General features: G+C 27.7%; 1 protein-coding gene across 1 annotated transcript in view; it reads right to left on the bottom strand.

The window, feature by feature from the left end:
• LOC100197178 (serine/threonine-protein kinase mTOR) overlaps positions 1-22,498 on the bottom strand; it is a 141,759-nt gene extending 119,261 nt beyond the window's left edge. Inside the window, exon 1 of the mRNA XM_065813156.1 lies at positions 22,257-22,498. Coding sequence (XP_065669228.1) covers positions 22,257-22,482 — 226 coding nt within the window. The 5' untranslated portion in view covers positions 22,483-22,498. The remainder of the gene's footprint in view (positions 1-22,256) is intronic.
• Positions 22,499-24,117: the final 1,619 nt, after the last annotated feature.

The raw sequence follows: 24,117 nt of genomic DNA, 5'->3' as shown, positions 1-24,117 counted from the left end.
CCACAATTAAATCATCATTGTATGACACTAGAACTGATTTAAACAGAAAAAGTGATAATGAAAATAAAATAAATGAGCTTTACAAGAATCTTTTAAACAGTGATGTTAAAGTGCATATGTTGAATGTGTTAAATCAATCAAATGAAGGAATAGTCAAAACAAGTCTAGGAAGTGTCCCATTTGGGTCTGTATTAAGCTATCAATGTGCCGTAGTTCCACCTAGTTACAATGTTTACTACAACTTACCTGCACCTTTAAAAAATTTAGACAGTGTTCAATACATTGAATACCCTACATTCCCTTTTAATGAAACTGATGATTTTATAACTTGTTATGTTGAAAAAATATTTTGTAATAAAAAAATAAACATTTTAGAAAATATGAAGTTAGTAAAGGAAATAGTAGTTCAAATTGAAAAAGAAACAAGGGAACAGGATGGAAATTCAAAATGGTTTGATTACAGAAGGAATAGATTCACTGCATCTTTATGTAATAAGTTAGAGAACAAATCTCCAAAAGGACTCAAAAGTTTGGCACACAAACTTGTCCATGGTGAAAACAAAACTAAGCTAAACAATATTTTTTCATATAAACTTTCCTATAGTAAATATTATGAACCTATAGCGTTAAAATATTATGAAAACTTTATGAAATCCTCTGGCTATAAACTAGATGTAGAACCATGTGGTTTGGTACTTGATGAAAAAAATTTTGTTTTGGGTGCATCACCTGATAGGAAAGTAAGGTGTGATAATGATTGTGGAATAATAGAAATTAAGTGCAGCAAAGAATACAGTAACCTGGACCCAAAAGATATATGTTTTGTAGCAAAAAATACATCTATAATATTTGATAAATCTAGTAATAAAATTTTAATAAACAAAAACCATAGTTATTATGATCAAATCCAAATGCAACTTGGATTAACAACACAAACATGGTGTGATTTTGTGTTTTACACTTCAAAAGGATTGGTTATTGATTGTATTACGTATGACAAAGTATATTGAGGGACTCTAAGGAAAAGAGTATTAGACTTTTACTTCAACTATATGTTGGACGAAATAATTGAAAAAATAAACAACAATTTTTAATTTGAAGACGAATATTTTATTGAAATTTGCAGAATCTATTTTACAGTTTATGCATTTTCTAAATTTATGACAAAAAATTGTAGTTATTTATGATATATATAAATGTTAAATTCAATGTTACATTTTTTTTTATTGTCTTAACACATTTTTATCCATTACTTTTTATGCGTTTTTTATAATAGGCTCATGAAAGTTAGTTAAAATTCCACACACTGTAACTATTTGATTTAGAGAACCAATCATGTTTAGAGGAACAACTCTATCGAATATATGAAAACATTTTAGTCTTTGAATCATTCTCTCAACATGAATGCGCTCACCTGCAATTTGCTGACTTTGTATCACCTCTGTTTCAGTGAATTGTTCGCGATTACGAAGAAATGATGGAGCGATTAATTTAACTCCGAGTGGACTTAAATAATCTTGTATAGTAAAACCTCTATCTGCCATAACTTCTTCACCGTGATTCCATAAATTTGGATTTAAAAGTCCACTCTTAATCGTTAATTCTTTATCTGATACACTCCCAGGGTAAGCAGCAGATATAAAAGTAAAACCACCTCCTGGGGCAATGCCAACTAAATTCTTTACAGTTGTGTGACTTTTATAGTCAGAATAGAGCAATTTATGTACAGTCAATGACTGAGGCACAGCTACTTTTATTTCGACACAATCAATGATACATTTAACATTGGGAAATTTATCCTTCATTGACTAGGCATATTTTGTTTTATTTGAGTTAACGAAAGCCATATGCTAAGGCTACCCAGCTTTATGTACATAAAGCTCAACCATGTTATAACAGTGTTACTTACAGTTCCTTCACTTATTGAAAAAAGAAATGCTAAATGTCTAATATCATAATTTTTTCTTAATCGCACTAATGTTAATAAATATGCTTCTAAAGGTAACCTAATTCGATTTCTCCCCCTATTTTCATTTTCTTTTGAATGCTTACTATTGAATAAGATAAAGTTTTCTCCATTTTCTCCAGGGTCAAGATATATAAAAACTGCATCAAATGTTTTTCGATTCGGAAATTCTGTGTAATGTTTTAACTCTTTATCACATGAGAGAACATGCTCAATAAATTTATTTCCTTCATTAGGTATTGTTTCCTTTATTTTCTTATTTTCATTTTGCAACTGTTTCATGTTTAATTTTCTATAAAGGAGTGGATCTCTATTTGAGCTACTGCTTGTTTTGTTAAGAACATCATTGTCAGGCAAAACTATACTTTTTTGGGGAGATTGTCTATAACCTGGTGATTTTCTTTCTTTTTCACTAGCTTTGAAATTATTCCAGCTATGAAGTGATGGTTTAGCACCTTTTCTTAAACTGCATCTAGTACCTCCAGCAGCTTTTAAAATGTCCTGCGCTTTAAAATGAGAGCAGCATACATATGATGAGCTAGTAACATTAAAACTATCTAAACCATTTTTACGCTTTATCAAGTTGCACCAAAGAGAAATTTCATTTTTATCTTTCGGAAAATGAAAGAATTTAATGCCAGAAGCCTTTCTTTCTCCAAATTCGATAATATAGCTTCGATTAAAGCAATTATAGGCAGCACATTGTTTGCCAGATGATTTTCTTATAGGTTTTTTATTAGAAGACATTTTTTGTTTACAAACGGTACAACCTAAGCCTTGTTTTGGAATTATGCAGACGTTTATTTATGAAAAGATCTATAGTTTATTAGTTCCAAATAGCTTTAGGTCATGAGAATATAAATGCATCTGGTTTAGTTTTTTACAGATATCACTGCCCTTTAGAAGTAAAATCAATAAATGTATCCTCACTATCTTCACAAGTTGTTATCCATTTAACAAAAATATATATACATAAATATATATATATATATATATATATTTTTATATATAAATATATATTTATAAATAAATATATATTTATAAATAAATGTATATATATATGTATATATATGTATATATATATATATATATATATATATATATATATGTATATATATACATACATATATATATATATGTATGTATATATATATATATATATATATATATATATATATATATATATATATATATAATATATATATATATATATATATATATATATATATATATGCATATATGTGCAAATATGTTGAAAATAGGTTTTATAACTTACCAGGCAATTTTTGATCAATCTAGACCCTACCTCAAGGCTGTTTTTTAAAAAAAGTTCAAATTTTTGTTCAAAAATTGCAGTTTTCCATGACATTGAGGGAAGGTCAAATGTAAACCTGTATTACTGAAATTTGAAAAAAATTAGTCTAAACTACATATACTTTAAATTAAAATCATATATATTTTTGGTTTGGCCTTATTACTGAGTATTTTTTATACAAAATCTCAATAAATTCGCAAAATTTGTGCATTATTTTTTTTATATTGATTTTTTATACTAACTCTATATTAAGAGTATAAAAATAACTTAGATTTTTTCTGATAAATTAAAAATATTTCTTGGTTAAAGATTTTGCACTATGCCATAGTAAAAGACCAGGGTTGATATTTGACCAGGCAGGATTTGAAAAATATAGCCGGGGCCGTGTTTGTGACTGGGGCTACATAAGCATTTATACATCCTAAAGTATATTTTTTTAATTCAAAATTCATGTTATATTTTGTATATAGATGCATATATAAACATCATTATGATCATTATAATCATCATTACCATCATCATCATCATCATCATCATCATCATCATCATCATCATCATCATCATCATCATCATCATCATCATCATCATCATCATCATCATCATCATCATCATCATCATTATCATCATCACCATCATCACCATCATCATCATCATCATCATCATCATCATCATCATCATCATCATCATCATCATCATCATCATCATCATCATCATCATCATCATCATAATCATCATCATCATCATCATCATCAGGCTTTAGCTATCCGCTTTTATGCTGTTTCTCTAATATAAACAATCTAGAGCATTTTCTTTTTTTAACTAAAGCTCATTCATACAATATGTAAGGTGCTCTCTTGAAGTTTTCTTACTTTTACCACTACCATTTTCTCTTGAAGCTGCTACCTCTCTACATGCTGATACCTAAATTAATTTAATCTTTTCTAATAAAAGTTGTTTGATACAACGATTTTTTCTAATATGTCTACGATTATGCCTTCTTTTCTTGTCTTTCTAGAGTCACACCACACATCCATCTGATCATCTTCTTTTTCAGCAAATACTACACCATATAAGTACTAAAGTTGATATAAATATGAAATAGTGTATGCCAGCATCTAAATAAATAGCAAACATATATGTTTATATCCATAATATGTATACATAATATATAATGCATCTTGGAAGCTTTTATTCCTTCTGGAATTTTTCAATTTCAAGTCAAGTTTCATTCTACTCCACATTTTTATTGAGCAGTTGCTTTATTAAACATTAACCTTTTTTTTATCCTTTTAACAAGAATACCTCTCTTAAGCACAAGTGTCCTTTTATTACTCCAAGAAGCCAACATAAAAAGATCCTGTCTGATGTTAAGCTCTGCTATTCTCAGTTTACTTTATCTTGTATCTTATCTCAGAATTAGGTTCTAGAGACTTTTGTTAGCCTTCAACAGTGTCATTAACTAAAGTAAGTCTAACAGTTAATCTCTAATTCATGGGTATGATCTTTTTACTTCTCCCCAGAATAAGGTAGAGTTATTTGCAATGAAATCTTACTCTAATTTGACTCTTGAGCCATACTCTTCCTGCCAGTTAAACAGATTAACACATTGTTAAACATCAGGCCTTATTTTAAAGTGTTAAGCGTAGAGCGATTTATGTACGCCTTAAGCAATTTTTACATAAGCAGGCAGTGATTTTGGTTAAGCAACTTTTTATCATTTTTTAACTTTTAAATTATACGAAAAGCAGAAAGATAAAAAAAGTGATTAATTTTTAAAAAAGTCACATAAACTTTTAAATGACGTTTATGTAAAAATATTTGTCACAAAAAAAAAAAATTCTTTTTGTTCTTAAAAAAAATCAGTTTATTTTTATTGCAATTGCTTTTTCAGCTTTCCTTCCTAAACATATTTTTTTTTTTATTAAAAATCAAATTTTAAATAAACGGCAGCATCAAAAGTTTGCACAAAACATAAGCAAATTTTTTTTTTTTTAATAATGCAAGTTAAATCGAAGCAATTATTTTTTAATAAACGATATGTTCAGTGCTGTAATTTAATAATAAAATAATAAACTTTAAATAAGTTAAGTAAATAAATTAACATAAATTTTTATTTGTTACTCGCTATTTTTTTTAAATAAAAAATCATTTGTAGTTGCAAAGCCGCAATTAGAGATTTAAGAAATAATCATTTTAAAAACTCAAAAATTTAAACATATTTTAATTCATTTATGCGAATTTCGAGAAAAGAAAGAAATTTGTTTATACCAAATCATTTTTTAAAAAGGCAATATTAAATTTAATTACCTAAAATTAAAATAAATAAATAAATAAAATAAACATTCCTCTATAGTAATAATAAAAAAGCCGTTAAATAACATTCAACTAATTTTGCGGTAATTAATATTATTGCAGTAATTTAAAAAAATGTCTTAAAAAAAAAAAAAAATAAAGAGAACTTTATGACATCAAATATTGCGTTAAGCCAATGCATTAAGTATTTTTTATTTAAAATAAGGCCTGAAACATCCAAATCACTCTGGCTTCTAATGCTAAAGTTAATTCTCAATTAAATACTTCTATAGTTTGTGCCCCAGAAAAGATTTTCATCATAGTCTTAAAAAAGTGTTCATCAGAACTATCTTCAATTTTTGCTAAACTTTTAAAAAGTGCTAAATAAGTAATTCCAATTATTCAAAACTCTAGAAATCACTTTGACCTCTTCAACTAGTCTTCACTCTGTTATTATTTTCTTTATATAAAAGTTTTGAGATTATTAAATTATTTCTTTCAAACTGCAGTATTAAAGTTATTTTTGAAGGCTTACACTCTTATTTATTTCAAGTAACTTTAAGTGTACCACAAGGCTCTATCTTTGTTCCTGCAGGGTTCCCACTATTAAAACTGGGGCTAAAATTAAAGATTTTAAGGAGATTTAAGGAGATATTTTCCTAATATTTAAGGAGATGTATAAATATATATGTATATATATATACATATATATATATATATATATATATATATATATATATATATATATATATATATATATATATTTATATATTTATACATAAATATATATGTATATATATATTTATGCATATATATATATATATATTTATGCATATATATATATATATTTATGCATATATATATATATATATATATATATATATATATATATATATATATACATATATATATATATATATATATATATATATATATATATATATATATATATATCATCCTCGTCAACATATAAGTTCATTTTTTTTTCAACAAGTTTTTTTTTTTTAACATTTAGCTTCTCTAGTAACTCTTATTTTTCGCAAGCGGCTCTTTTTAATGCATTAAATTATGATATGCCAGCTTTAATGTCATCTAAATAGAAAAGGAATCATTAAATAATGACATTACATTTAGTGATATAAACTAAAAAAACATTTATATTCAAGGCATAAACCTAAGGCTATTCTTTTTTCAGCACGGAATCCAATTTTATCAGATGACTTCTTTAAATTCTCAATTATAGATAATGTCTGTCAAATTTAAGTATTGACAATTTCAATATCTTCCATAACTTTTCTTTTTGCTTTCATTTTCACTGTTTTTTCTACAGACAGGGCTTTTGAACATTGCTCATCAAAATACTTCTTTCATTGTTTGCAGTAATCTAATTAATCTTTTGTTACTTCAACTTCATGAGCCATGAACCCATGAAATGTGAGGTAATCTTGGATTGAACATAAAGAGATTATAGCGTCTGGGACATATTGTCATCGATCAGACATTTGTTGCTGCTAAAACCATTTTCAACTTGAGCTTGTCCGTGCGAAAAAATGAGGACAATTTTGAAAATCTGCTGTAGATTTGCATACATCTTTAAATCAGTGTATTTCCACAAAAAGTAGTCCAAACAATCCTTATCTTTATCAAAAGTCAAAAATACTTCTTTGTTATCAACGACCACACTTTTACAGAACCTGGAATATTCTTTCTTAGCTAAATCACCAACAGAAGCTCTAATTTTCTTGAAAGTAACCAGCTTCATCAACAGTTTGTCAAAAAAAATAATCACACTTTCTGTGATATTCAACCATAAAAGTTGGGAAAATACACACCAGACAGCAAGCAATCAGTGAAGACAAAGGGCTTTTCTCAATAATATGAGTACATATTGAGAGAAGAAAATCACATATTTCCTTTTTGAACTTGTCAATTTTAATCTTTCTCTTACTCTTGAGTTGCTGAAGATAATACTTCAATGAAAAACTAACATCAATCTTGCTGGTTTAAAGTCGGTTTGCGCAATTAAACAAATCTAATTTTAACAAAGACGTTGTAGTTTTGTCATTTAAAAGAAACATCTAATTGAATGAAATTCGCATAAAAGTTGCATAGTAGTTCTTCAAGTGTCACCACTAGAAAAGGAGTCATTGGTTTATTAGTTTGAAAAGAAACTAGAAGAAAAAAAAAAAGCAAGATTGAAAATAACATTTTGTGAAAAGAATATAATATTATTATAAATGTATAGAATATTTCTATACATTAGTAATAAAACAAAATACATTACATAAAAAGCAATAAAATTGCATCTGGATCAAATATTACCTACCAAGGAATGTATTTTGACTGCCACTAATTTCTTCAAAAAACTTTAACTTTAAAGGAACTGAAACTTTATTTGTTCGAGCACTTAAATGTTCAAAGTTGGTGTTTTGCCCTGATTTACCAATTCCAGGTTGCTTACTCTTTGGTAAAGACTCCCAGTAGTCAACAACTAAGACTACTTTTGACTTTTGACTCTATTGCTTTCTTGGCAACACTTTGATTTTCAGCCCGTCGGGTGCCACAAAATATGTAAGGAAAATCTGAACTTGTTGCCTCAACTATTCTTTTATAATCACTTGCTCTTGATGGACTTTAATGAAATATTTGTAAGAACCAGTTTGTAAGGATCCATTAATAGTATGTAAACCACAGGCAATATCAATGAGTGTACTTAATTCATTGTTATGACATTCTTTGTTGAGTATTTCCAAAATAGTTTATTTACATTAAGGCCATCCATAGAAACCTAAAGCATTTTTTCAGCATTTAAACCAGTCATGTTGGATTAAACATATTTAGAATATCTGGGGCTGCAGCTTTTCCCATGAACTCTGAAGTATAATATCTACAAACAGTATTCCTCTCTTCATTCCAATAGCGCACACGTAAGTCCATTTGACCTTTTTTTACAACTTTATTGTAAGACTCATCAAAAAGACATACAAAGTTATCCAGCAGGTTAAGATCTTTTATCAGAATTCTTTTTAAATAAGGGGCAAGACCATGAGTTACAATATAGCCAGATTTTGCTCGATCACATGAAAAGTTGCTGGCAATTTTGCTATCTGGAAACATCAAAGCAAATTGTTTAGACTTATTCTCACTTGATCTAAAAGAGTATTTGGTTCGAACAATATTTAAACACCAAATTAATTCTGCTTTCAAAACTGCTTCCTTCTGAAGCATATCTGAAATTATACATTGCTTTGATGAGGTAGGCTTCTGTGGTACTGATTGCAAATTTTCTTTGAACAAAACAACATAACCCTCTTTAGGCAATCACTATATGTGCTTTGCTCCTCTTGCATGTACATCAAGAGCCTTTATACCCATGCCTGCTAATGAGAATGACTTAAAACAAACTTTGCATCTTGCAAGGCTGGGATTTTTATCTTTCTGTAATCAAGAAGTGTAACTATCATTATTTAACCAAATATTCTGGAAACTACTTTTATATTTAGGCATCTAAAGGTAATTAGTGAAAAACATATAACAATCTTTTTAATATGAAGTTTGTTCAATATCGAGCTAATGGTTTTTTCCCTAAAGTATATATATTTAGCTGTAATTAAGTATATATATATATATATATATATATATATATATATATATATATATATATATATATATATATATATATATATATATATATATATATATATATATATATATATATATATATATATATATATATCTGTGTGTGTGTGTGTGTGTGTGTGTATATGGTTTTAATTAAAAAAGAGGGTCAATAAATACTCATCCCTCATAGCATGGTGTTCATTTGTAAAGAAAACAAAATAAAATTATTTAAAGAAAGTGAAATACTAAAGCCAAAAAAAAACCATTAAAAAAATTACTCTAATACTCAAAGGGCTGATATATGATATACATTTATATATACATATGTGTGTGTATATATATATATATATATATATATATATATATATATATATATATATATATATATATATATATATATATATATATATATATAAAACAAGAGTATAGAATTTTAACTCATCAAAGAAGTAACTATATGCTTCTCTATAGATAAGTATAATCCATTTGCTTTAATAAAATTTCCTAGATGATAAAAAAAAAAGAAAGTAAGGAGAAATTAAGGAGCGCAGTCAAATTTTAACTTTTTTTATGGTTATTAAAGGACTTTTAAGGAGTTTTTTTTTTTAAGGATATTTAAGGTTTTTAAGGAGGAGTGGGAACCCTGTCCTGTATTGCTTCTTATCTACAATATTAACCTTCATGAAAGTTTTACATAAAAAGTGGCTCTATTTGCTAACAACTCAACTTTATACTTCTTGTCTTTATACTTTTTGATTGCTTAGAACAAGCAGTTGATTTTTAATCTAATCTCTCTTCTGTAACAGATTAAGGCCTGCAGTGGGTTATGGATTTGAATTCTGGACTTAAAATCCACAATTTTTTTAGACAACAAACTCATTAATTTACTGCAAAAAAATATTGAAATATTGTTGTCATTCCTATATTGATGAATAACAACCCTCTTACTTACTCTCAGACTAAAAGTCTAAAAGCACATTGTAAATGTAAACAGAATTGCTTTATCTGCCAAGTTTGAGCCACTCTCCCATTGTTGTAAGGTTGCATTTCTTACTTTTTTTTCTACAAATACTATCATGGTCAATGCTCAAACGAGCTATCATCTCTAATACAATAAATTATAATTCATTCTTGCATGGCTTCTTATTCAACAAGTCGCATCCTTTTACTGTACCTGTCACTTCATGCTATAAATACTTTTATTAATCCAGTCTTTTATCCTTGCACATCAAAAAATCTTATAACTCTTACCCATCTTCATGTTTTCCTTTTTTAACAACATACAACTTTTCAAGTCTTCAGTTAATCGTTTCCTAGTAATTGTCACATTCGTTCTTTCCTAGTATACTTTACATTTGTAAGAATTCACTCATTTGTTGTCAAACAAGGTTTGAATCCACAGACTATTCTTTTATGTGCTTACGTTTAGTTCCACTTCATTCAATCGCCTTTCTCTTTGCTCTAATCACTCTCCTTCATCTCAAGACTGCATTATTTTTGATATTATTTCTGATCATATTGACCAAGCCCTCTCTCTATATCCATCAGCTAATATTGTTGTTGTCAGTGACTTTAATGCTCACCACACTGAATGGCTTGGCTCTAGTGTCAGCGATTCTGCAGGCATTAAAGCCCACAACTTTTGCCTTTCTCAATCCTTAACTCAAATGGTCAACTTTCCAACTCGCTTTCCAGACAACCCGAATCATTTACCTTTTCTACTCGTCTTGTTTCTGATCCTAGTCAGTGCTCAGTTTCTCCACATTCACCCTTAGAAGCTTCTGATCACAGTTTGATCTCTCTAAAACTAATATCTCATTCTTCTTTATCAACAGAATCCCCCTATTATCGTACCTCTTACAACTACCTTAAAGCTGACTGGGATACTTTGCATGAATTTCTTCGTGATGGCCCTTGGGTAGAAATCTTTTGTCTTCCTGTTGACAAATGTGCTTTTTACACAACTTCGTATATTCAGGCTGGCATAGAATCTTTTGTTCCCTCTCAACGATTTCAGTTCAACCCTCACTCTTCTCCATGGTTTTCCTCACATTGGGCTGTTGTGATTGCTAATCCAAACCGTTACTTCCATATCTATCAGCAAAACAGTTCTCCAGAAAACAGACGTCTGTTTATTACTGCTAGAAACCATTGTAAAAAGGTTTTGTCTGACGCCAAAGCCCGCTATTCTCAGGTCATTAAATTTCATATCTCATTTCAAAAATTAGGCTCTCCTGACTTCTGGAGAATCTTTAATAGTATTAATAATAAGGGCACATCTTTAATTCCACCTCTCTTGTATGGTTCAGACTTTGTCACCTCAGCTAAAGACAAAGCTGAATTGTTTGCTAAGAACTTTTCATCATATCATCTCTTGATTCCACTAGTTGCATTCTACCTGATATTGCCAACAAACAGGTTGATCCATTGCTTGACATTCGTATCACTCCAGTCTCTGTATCTAAAGTGATTTCCAGCTTAGACTCTTCTACAGCTTGTAGCCCAGACAACATACCTGTTATTGTCTTGTAGAAGTGTTCTCCAGAGCTGTCGTCTATATTATCAAAACTATTCAACAAGTGCTTATCAGAGTCTTGTTTTCCAGCCCGCTGGAAAGCGGCATCTGTTATCCCTATCTTCAAAAATTCTGTTGAGCGATTTGATTCGTCTAACTACCGTCTCATTAGTCTTCTTCCTATCATAAGCAAGGTTTTTGAATCTTTAATTAACAAACACTTAATTTCTCATGTTGAATCTAATAACTTTCTGACCATCAATATGAATTTTAATGTTCTCATTCTACAGCTGATTTGCTAACAGTAATAACCGATAGATTTTATGGTGCATTAGATAAAGGTGGAGAGGTTGAGGCCATCGCTCTTGACATTTCAAATAAGATAAAGTTTGGCATGCTGGTCTTCTCCATAAGGTTCTACCATTTATTCTTGTCATGATAAGAAGCCAACACTCTCTGATTACTTGGAGGCATTTGAGCTTGAAAAGGATCTCGCTTCTGCTACAGCATGGGGCTCTCAGTGGCTGGTGAACTTCAATACAGATAAAACTCAATTTTTTTCAGCCGATCATTATTGCAATAATTTAGATCTTCCTATATTTATGAACGGTGATGTACTCGACGAGTCATCTACTCTTCATCTTCTAGGATTAACTCTTACTTCCGATCTTTCTTGGAAACCATATATCAAATCTGTTGCAAAATTAGCATCTGCTAAGGTTGCATCTCTTTATCGAGCTCAACACTTTCTTAATTCGGATTCTATTCTCTATCTTTATAAATTTCAAATCTGGCCTTGTATGGAATACCGTTGCCATATCTGGGGTGGATCTTCTAATGATGCCTTTCTCTTTTAGACAAGGTCCAAAAACGCATTGTAAACATAGTTGGACCTGCTCTTGTAGCCAACCTCCTAGCATTATCACATCGTCGTAATGTTGCCTCTCTTTCTCTTTTCTACAAACACTATAATGGGCACTGCTCTAAAGAGCTAGTGTCTCTTGTGCCATCTACTAAAATTGATTCTCGTATTACTCATCATTCAATTAAGTCTCATCCTTTTTCTGTGACTGTTCCTAAGTGCTCCAAAAACTCCTATTCGTCTAGTTTTTTTCCTTGAACGTCAGTTCTTTGGAATTCGCTTCCTTCATCTTGCTTTCCTGATTCATATAATTTGAAATCCATTAAGTCGTCTGTCAATTGTTATCTTGCTCTACAATCTTCATCTTTTCTCTTCCAGTAACTTTCAATTTTAATTAGTGGTTGCTTGCAGCATTGTTGGAAGCGAAGATGTTGAAAAAAAAAATTTTTTAACTTATTCTCTATTTTAAAGTAACTCATAACTTAATAGTGGTTGCTTGCAACCTTGTTTTTAAATAAATTAGAGTTTAAAAATATTTAAATATATGCCAGTATTTAACAAATATTAAATGTAAGTATAAAATTATTACATAAAGTACTATAAATTTTTTTTAGCCCCGGCTATCAACCCCTGTTAAATCCTATAATTTTGCTGGGGGGGGGGGTCTCATTTTAGCCAGGAACAGGGCCAAGGCCCTGGTCAATTCCTACCTTACCATAACTTTGCAAGTAACTGAATGAGTATTACTATGAGTTATCAGAAATCCAAAACTTAGCACAAAAATGGTTTAAGATCCTCTAAGGTAGATGATAGAATCAAAAACCTATTCGGACGTTTAAGTATTTACCTTGATTTTTAAAACACTTTTTAACACTATTTTTTTAACTTGTTGCCTGCCCAAACCAAAACCTATAGTCGATATATGCACACTCCCTGCATGTTCTACCTATTTAGTCAATAGATGTATAAACATTTCCTGCATGTTCTACTTGTTGATGTATGTACACTCTTTGTCAGTCGATGTTTGTACATTTCCTGCATGCTCTATATATTTATTTAGTTATCTATTTAGTCAGTTGATATATGTACACTTCCTGCATGTTCTACCTGTTTAGTCAGTTGATGTACGTACACTCCTTGTCAGTTGATGTTTGTACATTTCCTGAATGTTCTACCTATTTATTTCAGTTGATATATGTACACTCCATGCATGCTCTACCTGTTTAAGTCAGTCCATGGGTGCACACCTAATATTTATAATAAATAAAATTTTATAAATAATATAACTTTTAATCAACAACAATCATAGGCAATACGCATAAAACTAGAATTAAATACTTTATAAATATAACATAAAAGATATGCGCTCAAGGAAAATCGATCCCGCACCACCAGGCGACAAGACAAAACAACTATCCACGAGACCGCACATTACACAATGTTTCTGAAGTAAATTTTAAATATATACTTGTTTCTTACATTATGCAATTATTTAAAATAATGATTTATTATCGGGTCATCAATTTACACAAAATTTCAAACATCAGAATAGGTTTTTGATTCTATCATCATCCATCTTCTAAGAAGACTTTTTAGATTACCAATAAAGCATGGCCTGCAATTTCAGGTATATTTCATTCTATAGCAATAAATAAATGAAGAATTATAACGATTTTCAAAATATTTTTTAGCTACCTAAAAATAAATCATGTTCGTATATACACCTTTATCTCAATACCAATACTATTACATCCTACCATTATAATCTGTAAGATACTAAAATTAGCTTATTTATATTAATATTGTTTATACCATTTTAATAAAACTTATGTTGTTTAAGAACTCAGCATTCAATGTATATCGATATTTTGCAACACTTTAAATATTGTCAATCAAATTTGCAAAATGGAATTACAAAAAAGCTAGATATTCTATACTGCCATCCAAAGTCAAACATACTGTCCTCTAAAGTCAAACATACTGCCCTCTAAAGTCAAAGTTGATAGATGTCAGCAAGCTGAATGTGAATGTATCATGGCTATAATCAAACAACCATGGATTAAAGCAGGATTTCTAGTTGTTAGCAATGTAAAAATGGAAAAAACTTTTAAAAATCTTGAGAAAAAACATTCTAATTGGGTGAAGAATTCCAAAAGAAATTCAAAACAAAATTTGAAAAATCAAATTAATTTTGAAACTTTCTTTAAATTTTTTGGATAGGAATTCCAGAACTAAAAGATTTTATTTGAAGTTTAAGCTAAGATCTGATAAAATCAAACACGAAGACCTTGAATTCTTAGATGATCAAGATGGTCCACAAAATTATCATTTGGGTCCTCTAGACACAAAATATACTAAGAAAGTAAACTGCTTTTATTTGTGATCGCCAAAGTCTGCATGGTGTAATTTATATTTTTCTCAATTTGAGAAATTAAAGGTTTTATAAACTTTTGGATTACTTTACCCTCAAACTACATATAGTGAAACATTAGGAAATAGATTTTTAAAAATTTATAATAGTTTTTACTTCTACTACGCTGATTCTCACAGACACATTTAATTTTTAATTAAGATATTGATTATATATATTTCTTAAATATATCTAAATTCATGTTAGTATCTTTTCTCTTGTATTTCTGCTTTTTATGCTAATCTACAGTTTATATTCACAAATGAAATAAATTTATTTTAATTAAATAGATAAAATCAGTGAAAATAAAGAAGCAATTATGTAGAAAACCTATTTTCTACATATTTGCACCAAATTTAGCGAGAGACATATTTTTGATTTGAAAATTTCCTCAAACTAATTCAGCCTAATATATAATAAAAGCCAGATGTCTAGCAACTCTAGACATCTGGCTTTGATTTTATATATATATAAAATAAAATTTTATATATATATATAAAATAAAATTGTATTTTATATATATATAAAATGAATTTAGTTGATCATGCAAATGGTTTGTCACATCAAAGAGCCTACAAATTAGCAATGAAAAGTGAAGGAATAGATGTAAGCGAACAAAATGATAAATTAAGCAACCTGCAGAAAGAAATGCGGCAAACTGATATTTTATGAAAACCATAACCACGAAAGATCTAAATTTAACAAGAAAAAAATTTGAGGTAGCATACTTTATTGCCAAAGAAGACCTTCAGCTTAGCGTATACCCTAAAATACTACGTTTGGAAGAAAATCATGGTGTAGAGTTTGGCCAAGTATATAGAAATAAAATAACTTGTGGAACTTTTATTGATTACATTGGATTGAGTTTGTCAAAAATTCTCAGAAATAAATTAAAAACACGAAATTACTTTAGTATTTTAATTGATGCATCAACAGATGTATCTGTAATTAAAAAAGAAGCTATATTTGTTATCAGTTTCGATCCTACTCCAATAGGAAAGTTGAGTGTTTTTTTCTTTTTATTTCTTATCTTGAATATGTAACATCTGAAGGAGTTTTCAATAAAATCAGTCAATCCCTTGAATCAGAAGGTATAGAAAATTTTAAAACTAAATCAGTTGGTTTTGGTGCTTATGGCGCAGCTGTAAATAGAGGAAGTAGGACAAGTGTAAATGTATTACTTCAGAAAGAAATTCCATGGATAACTTTTGGTTGGTGTGTTGCACATTGCCTTGAGTTAGCGTTAAAAGATAAATTTGCAGAAATAAAAGCGTTTAATGATGTCAATAGCATCATTTTGAAAAAAAATTTTAAAAAAATCCCTAAAAAAAATACGACAGTTAGGAAAGCTTGTTGCTATCCATGAAGAGGGTAATTCATTTGACATTGCAGGTATTCGCCGCAAAAAAGCATCAGGTATATTGGATTTTTTTTTTCAATTTTATCTATACAAAAAACTTTATAAAATAATATACTTTATTAGATGCTCGTTTTTTTATACAACAAAAGTTTTTTATAAAACAGTGTTTTGAGCAATAAAAACTTTTTATAAAATAAAATACTTGTGCAATAATAAATAGGAACACGATGGATTGCACATAAAATTTAAGCATTTGAGATGATCTTAGACAAATATGGAGTATATATGAAACATCTCGAAAACATGACTGCAGATTTCAGTTTTACTCAAGCAGAAAGAACAAAGTTTAAAGAGTATCATCAGAAGTGGAATCATGGATGAATACCTCTTTATATAGCATTATTCATAGAAGTTTTATCGCCAGCAAAGTGTTTATCTTTATCTTTTCGATTCCGTAGCATCATCTGAATTTATTGAACAAACTAAAAAACAGTTAAGCCGCTTGAAGAAAAAAGAATTTAATGATTTACCAAATGTCAAATGTTTCCTTGTAAAAGTAACAAACAACACTGGAAAGTATCCAGTCTAGGATGTTGAGCTTCATGACTTTACAAACGCACTAACTTTAGTTAAGAATTCGAAATCAATGATTGTAGCGTTAATTGCCGAATCCATAGAAGAGCATTTGGAAGCACAAAATACAGTTCCTGATATGTATGGAATGTTAATCCTAAACACTGGTGGCAAAATAACACCAATAATTCATTTGCTGATGATAACATCGAAAAATTGTATGACTTTTATAATATGCCGTTGCATTATGCTGGCTTCACTAGGAGAGTGAAAATAATATGTTAGATGCTTGGCATAACTTAGTTGTTTACACTGTCAAATATTTGGCAACAGATAAAACTGAGTACCGTAAAGTATGGTATCAAATTTTTTCGAGTTGTATGAAAAAAGATTGGAGTCCAGTTCTACTTCTTGTTGAATTGTTGTTCTTATTGCCTGTTTCAAATGGAAAGGTTGAGCGTCTTTTTTCTCTTATGAATAGAATTAAAACTGACACAAGAAATCGCTTAACTAAAAAACGGCTAAATAATTTAATTCGAGTGCGCACTGATGAAACAAATAGTGAAGAATTTGATGTGAATCCTGCCATTGAATTATGGGCCAAAGAAACGTTGCGAAGGCCTACATAAGAAAGTCGAAAAATTTATTCAAAAAAAGCAACAAAAAAAACTGTTAAAACATTAATTGATTTACAATCGCTATCAGACGAGTCTTTAGATTTAAAATCGTCTTTCGATGAAACTTTGGATAATGAATCAGATGAAACGTATCTTTAAAAAAACATTTTTAAGTTAGATAAAGCTTTGGTTTTTGTAACTAAGGCAATTATTATAGTAGTATTACATAAAACGATACTTGATTAAGTATTCAGTTAAAATTGTTTTGATATAATATAAAAATTTTTATTTTTCATTTTTTTTAAAAATAGAATACAAACAAAAAAGGAACACGAGTTTGTTCATTTTAAAGAATCAAGTTATTTTTTTATTTACAAACTTTTGTCATGCAGAATAATTACTACAATGAAAATTTAAACCAAATAAAAAATTAAATTTTTGACCACCCAAAAAAAGCAATTAACCGTCAATTTTATGTATTAGCCGGTCAGTTTGACCGCTCGCCTTTGATTTCTTATTTTCCACGCTGATATATATATATATATATATATATATTAAAGAAAGACATTACAGAGAAATATTAACAGATAAATAGAATTGTCATAAACCAATAAAAATTATAATACAAATTATAATACCATAAATAGCAAAAAAATAAAAATAAAATATAAGTAAATTAAAAAAAAAAAAAAAAAAACTAGATTTATATTATAATGAACAGTTTGTTTATTTAAAGATGGGTTTTCCCATTTAATGTTGTAAAGTGCATGACGACATATTATGAACAAAGTGTTGGTGTTGAGAAGGAAAGTTAGTAAATTTTGTGAGGGAGCATAATATCTTCTTGTGAGTTTTAATAATGGAAAGTTCATTTTTCTTTAGGTTATTATTAATTACTTTTAACAAAAAATACCACTGTATAGTTGTGCAATTGTTTCTTACTTGAGATTTTAAACCATTTAATTTGTTCAACAGAGATTCTTGTTCGTTGATTCTTTTATGTAACGCACTTTTGAGTAATCACTTTTTTATCGAAATTATATCAGAGTGGTTTGCATGAGGTATGTTAAAACCTAGATACTTTGGATATACTTTAAAAAGTTTGTGGTTTTTAAGAAAGTTTATATCCAAATGAGCTTTGTTACTTTTAACATAAAGCTTTTCCAGCTTTCAAAAAATATGTACAGTTAAAAGTCATTGTGAAGATTTTGCTAGATCGTAAAATATATTTCTTGAGCAACACAATAGCAATAATTGTGAACATATTTTAAAGAAAAACACAATATTTTTTAATCTTGACATATTTCGTAGTTAACATACGACATTTTCAAAAGATAAAATTACAAATTTAAAACTCTGGATATAAATATAACTCCTGTTGGTTCACAAACAGCAAGAACTTATGCTTTACCTAAGATGCACAAACTCAGTAAAGATTCTTCTCTACCACCTTTTAGACCAATTATTTCAACAATCCGGACATATAATTATAAACTTGCCAAATAACTTTCTGATTTATTGTCTCCTTATATACCTAAATTTTATTCCACCTGTGACTCTTTTTCTTTTGTTGAGGAATTAAAACAAGTTGATATAACTAACAAAGATATAGTTTCCTATGATGTTGAAAGCTTATTTACTAATATTCCACTTAACAAAACTATAGATATAGCTACTGATTTATACTTTAAAGATGAAACATGCTTAAAATATTTTTCTAAAGCTCAGTTCAAAAAATTACTTCAAATTTCAACATCCGGTTCTCATTTCTTAATCAAAGAGAAATATTATGATCAATTAGATGGCGTTGCAATGGGTTGTACTTTAGCGCCAATTTTAGCAAATATTTTTATTGGGTTTCACAAACAAAAATGGGTTAGTAATTGCTCTTCCTCCATACCGATTTTCTTTAAACGTTATGTGGATGATATTATCGCTATTTTTAATTCAGAGTTTGAACATAAAAACTTAAAATTTACGATGGAAAAAGAACAAGATAATCAAATTACATTTTTAGATGTTCTTATCAATAAGTCTGTTTTGCTTTCAACATCAGTTTATCACAAAAAAACATATACTGGTCTTTTACAAAAAATTTCCAGTTTTGTTCCCTATTGTTATAAAATCAGTCTTATAAGTTGTTTAATTGATAGAACGTATAAAATCAACAACACATGGCTAGGATTTGATAAGGACATAAAAAATATATCTAATGTTTTAAAAAATAACCAATATCCACCTAAAATAATTGACACTGAAATTAAATTATTTGTTGATAAAAAGTTAAATCCTTCCGTGATAAATAGTATTGATAACCATAATATAAGATATTATAAGCTTCCATTTATAGGATTTTACTCAAATTTTACTAAATCTAAAGTTAATAAAATCATTAAAAAATATTGTAAAGATGTTATAATTAATTTAATTTTCACTACCAACAAATTACAAAACAGTTTATGTATAAAAGATCCACTTCCTAAGCTGCTCAAATCCAATGTTGTTTACAAATTTTCTTGTGCTGGATGTAATGCCAGTTATATTGGAGAAACCTCCAGACACTTAACAACCTGGATTCATGAGCATCTTACAAGTGATAAACAATCTAATTTTTATAAGCATTTAATTTCATCTGTTAGTTGTAAAAATCTAAGTAACCATAATTGTTTTAAAATTTTGGATACTGCTTCTAACAAAAACAAATTGAAAATTAAAGAAGCACTCCATATTAAATGGGAAAACCCATCTTTAAATAAACAAACTGTTCATTATAATATAAATCTAGTTTTTTTGTTGTTGTTTTTTTTGTTTTTTTTTAATTTACATATATTTTACTTTTATTTTTTTGCTATTTACGGTATTATAATTTGTATTATAATATTTATTGGTTTATAACAATTATATTTGTCTGATAATATTTCTCTGTAATGTCTTCAAATTTTAATTTTATATTTATATCCAGAGTTTTAAATTTGTAATTTTATCTTTTGAAAATGTAGTATGTTAACTACGAAACATGTCAAGATAAAAAAATATCGTGTTTTTCTTTAAAATATGTTCACAACTATGGCTATTGCGTTGCTCAAGATATATATATATATATATATATATATATATATATATATATATATATATATAGAGAGAGAGAGAGAGAGAGAGAGAGAGAGAGAGAAAGAGAGAGAGAGAGAGAGAGAGTGTATGTATACATACATAGATCATACCTCAATTTGTTTAAAATATAGTATTAGCTTTTGTAAATGAGTAATTATTAGTTCAATCATTAGGAGCCAAAATTAGGTTAATATTATTGAGCTTTTTTATAACATGCTATGTTCTAATTACTACATAATTTATATTTTCAATTACCGCAGGTTGAGAGCTTTATCTATATATTTTCTTTACAAAAAAGAAGATATAAGATATATTTATTAATTAACAAAATATTTTATTTTGGAAAGGAGATCTATAGATAAAGCTCTCACCTAGTAGCAATTAGGAATATAAGTTATTGAGTAATGGGAAGCATATTATTTAAAGTAATTCACAAACATTTTTAGAGACTAAAGAAAATAAAACTGTTTCTTTAATATTTTTGATAAACTAGATTTCCGTGTACTAATAATAATTATAAACAGGATTCCAAGATATTTGAAGAAAATACAATAATTTTGAAAATTTATTCAAGAACTACATAAACAGGTTGATGCTGATATACCAATAAATAGATATAGTGAGTACTTAAGTATTTTGTGAGAAATGTGTAAAAAAAAACTGTGGCATGAAACTTTAAAAGCAAAGAGCATAGAAAAGAAAGCATAGCAAAGAAAAAGTTGTAACATGAAACTTTGATAATGTTGATTATTTTGATATTTTTTCTAACAAAAGATTTTTTTTTTAATTTTCAAAATAAGGGTAGAATAACAACTGCAACTTCTTTTTTTTTACTGAAAATATCAATTTGAATTTTTTTAATCAATTTTTTTTACTGAAAATATCAAATATCAACTGGAATTTACTAAATTCAAAACTCAATTCAAAACAAGGTTAACATGTTTATTATGTTATGAAATCTTCTCATGCTTCCAATTTTTAAAAATAATCTATTTCTTTTTATGATATTTGGTACAATTCTTCAACCTTGAAATAAGAAATTATTTTCCCAGCAACTTTGATTTTTTAATTAACTACAAATTAAATCAATCAACTTTTTTTTTTTCTCCTGCTGAGTATTTTGATTACAAAAGTTACCCTAATAAAAATCAAATCGAAAAAAAAGGTTTATTTTTATTTTATTTTTTTTATAACTTTTATAACATATATATATTTTTTATAGAACTTTAAAACCTCTATTTTTGATATTTACAGTGGTGAACCTTTAACCACAAATTTACTTAATTAAATGTTGTATTATAACAACCTAAAATTAATTTTAAGAAGCAATGTTTACAAAAATATAGTTTAGGTGTTTTAAAATTATTTTTTTTATTTTAAACAATACAGTGCAAAATATTATGTAAAATATCTGAAAAATAATTCTAGACAATAAACTGTTAGCAGAAATATTATTAACCACAATAATCGTAAAACATTTTTCATGCATAACTTTTTTACATATATTCATCTTGTACATAATTGTACAAATTAATTATATATTTTAAGAAAATAGTTATATTATAAAAACTTTTGTAACTATTTAATTAAAACATATAACATATAATCAATTACCTATTGCTAATATTCCACCCTTCTTTTCATTTACATTGGTACTGTTAACCAATTCACATATATGATGAGTTAACATATCCATTAATTCATTAAGCTGATCTGCTGGTATTTCTTTTAGCTCAGTTGTGAAAAAATGCTGCAACTCTTGAGCAACTTTGTTTCTATGATTTTCATTTGGACTTTTTAGCCCATTTAAAATTTGTAACATTTTTTGCTGTAGCGTCATTTTTATTAAACTGAAAACTAAAAATGAAAAGTAAACAAATCCAAAACACTTTAAATGTATAAAGTTTAATGGTTTTTTAATTTCATTAAAGTTTTATATAAAAAACTAAAACTACATAAAAATACAAAATACAAACAATATAGAAAAGAGTTATGAATAATTGAAAGTAATAAAATTTAAACGTTTAAAAGTAATAAAGATTCAAATAAAAAGTTTTCAGTTAATATTGAAAAGCAAAAATTTCAATTAAGATATTTTTAATCCAAACAAAAACTGAACATAAAATTAAAAAAACAACAACAACAACAACTTGGACAATACCAAGACACTTAAAATAAACTAATTCAAGATACAAATAACCAAGATTGGCAAATCACAGAATTGAAATCAAAAAATTCAAGGAAACATACAATGAAAACAACTTCATAAAATTAACTTAAGAATCAAGCCCAATGTGAAATGACACAGAGCTGCTCAAATAGAAAATTAAACCATTAAGTAAAATGAATGCAATTACAAATATTAAGTATAAAACAATTATTCTTTGTTTATTTTGAGAAGCAAACAATATTTGAAATGTTTTTATAAATTTTTTAATTCAATTTAAAATATGAACTTATATAATAAAAAAGAATTAGTTGTAATAAAAAATGTAACAACTATCATCATGCCATAATGAAACCATAATTCATGATTTAAAAAAACTATAAGTTGAACTAAAAATTTGTTCAAAACAATATTTTATCTGATGATTTTTCAATATTCGAAAATATTTGATAAATAATAAAGACAATTATTTATGAATCAGATTACCATAAATAAATATAGTTTGTTTGTTTTGAACTTCATAAATGAATCAATGCTTGTCCTTTTTTATATGAATTCTAGCATATGATTTTATCAATTGAAACTGAACTATTTTAAGTTAGTAAATTGACTTTGATATCATTATCAGATAATAAATGAATCAAATTAGTTTTATTACTGAAAACAATTATTATTAAAATTAATTTGAATGGATATGGTGTTTTAAATAAGATTAGTGGATTTTTCCATTAAATGATAACCGCTACCGGACATTAAAAAAACAATTCGAGGACAAATTCATCCGAACAAGGCCGTCAGCGGAGTTCCATCTGTCTTAACAATTTTACAACTTTTCGATTCAAATAAATCAAAAAAATGAGTAATCGAAATAATGAGTAAATTTATATAAGTAAATTTATGCATGTTTAATTAAAGAGTAAAAAATTGTAAACATTTTATAAACATCACATATCAAAAACCCAACCTGACTTTCTAAACCTAACCTTACTCTAACTCAGCGGTTGCCAACCTGTGGGTCGCGACCCCAATGGGGATCGCCTGACAATTTGCCAGGGGTCATCATTAGAATTTCTAAAAATAATTTGTTTCCACTATTCAGTGGGGTTTTTTTTTCATCAATTTAAACTTAAGCGATACTATTACTCTGACTACAATCATTACAGTGTAATTATTTATAAATTTAAAACCTCAACTTTAAAGTTATAAGCTTCAATTGTGTGTGACTCTTAAATGTATAATGTGCAATGCGCATTATACACTGTATATTGTACAATACAATGTACATATACAATTGTGCATATACAATTT

The sequence above is a fragment of the Hydra vulgaris genome, chromosome 12 (assembly GCF_038396675.1).
Source record: "Hydra vulgaris chromosome 12, alternate assembly HydraT2T_AEP".
NCBI classification, from domain to species: domain Eukaryota; kingdom Metazoa; phylum Cnidaria; class Hydrozoa; order Anthoathecata; family Hydridae; genus Hydra; species Hydra vulgaris.
Note: the sequence above shows the minus strand (reverse complement) of the source record. Positions and strands in the feature narration are given on the sequence as shown.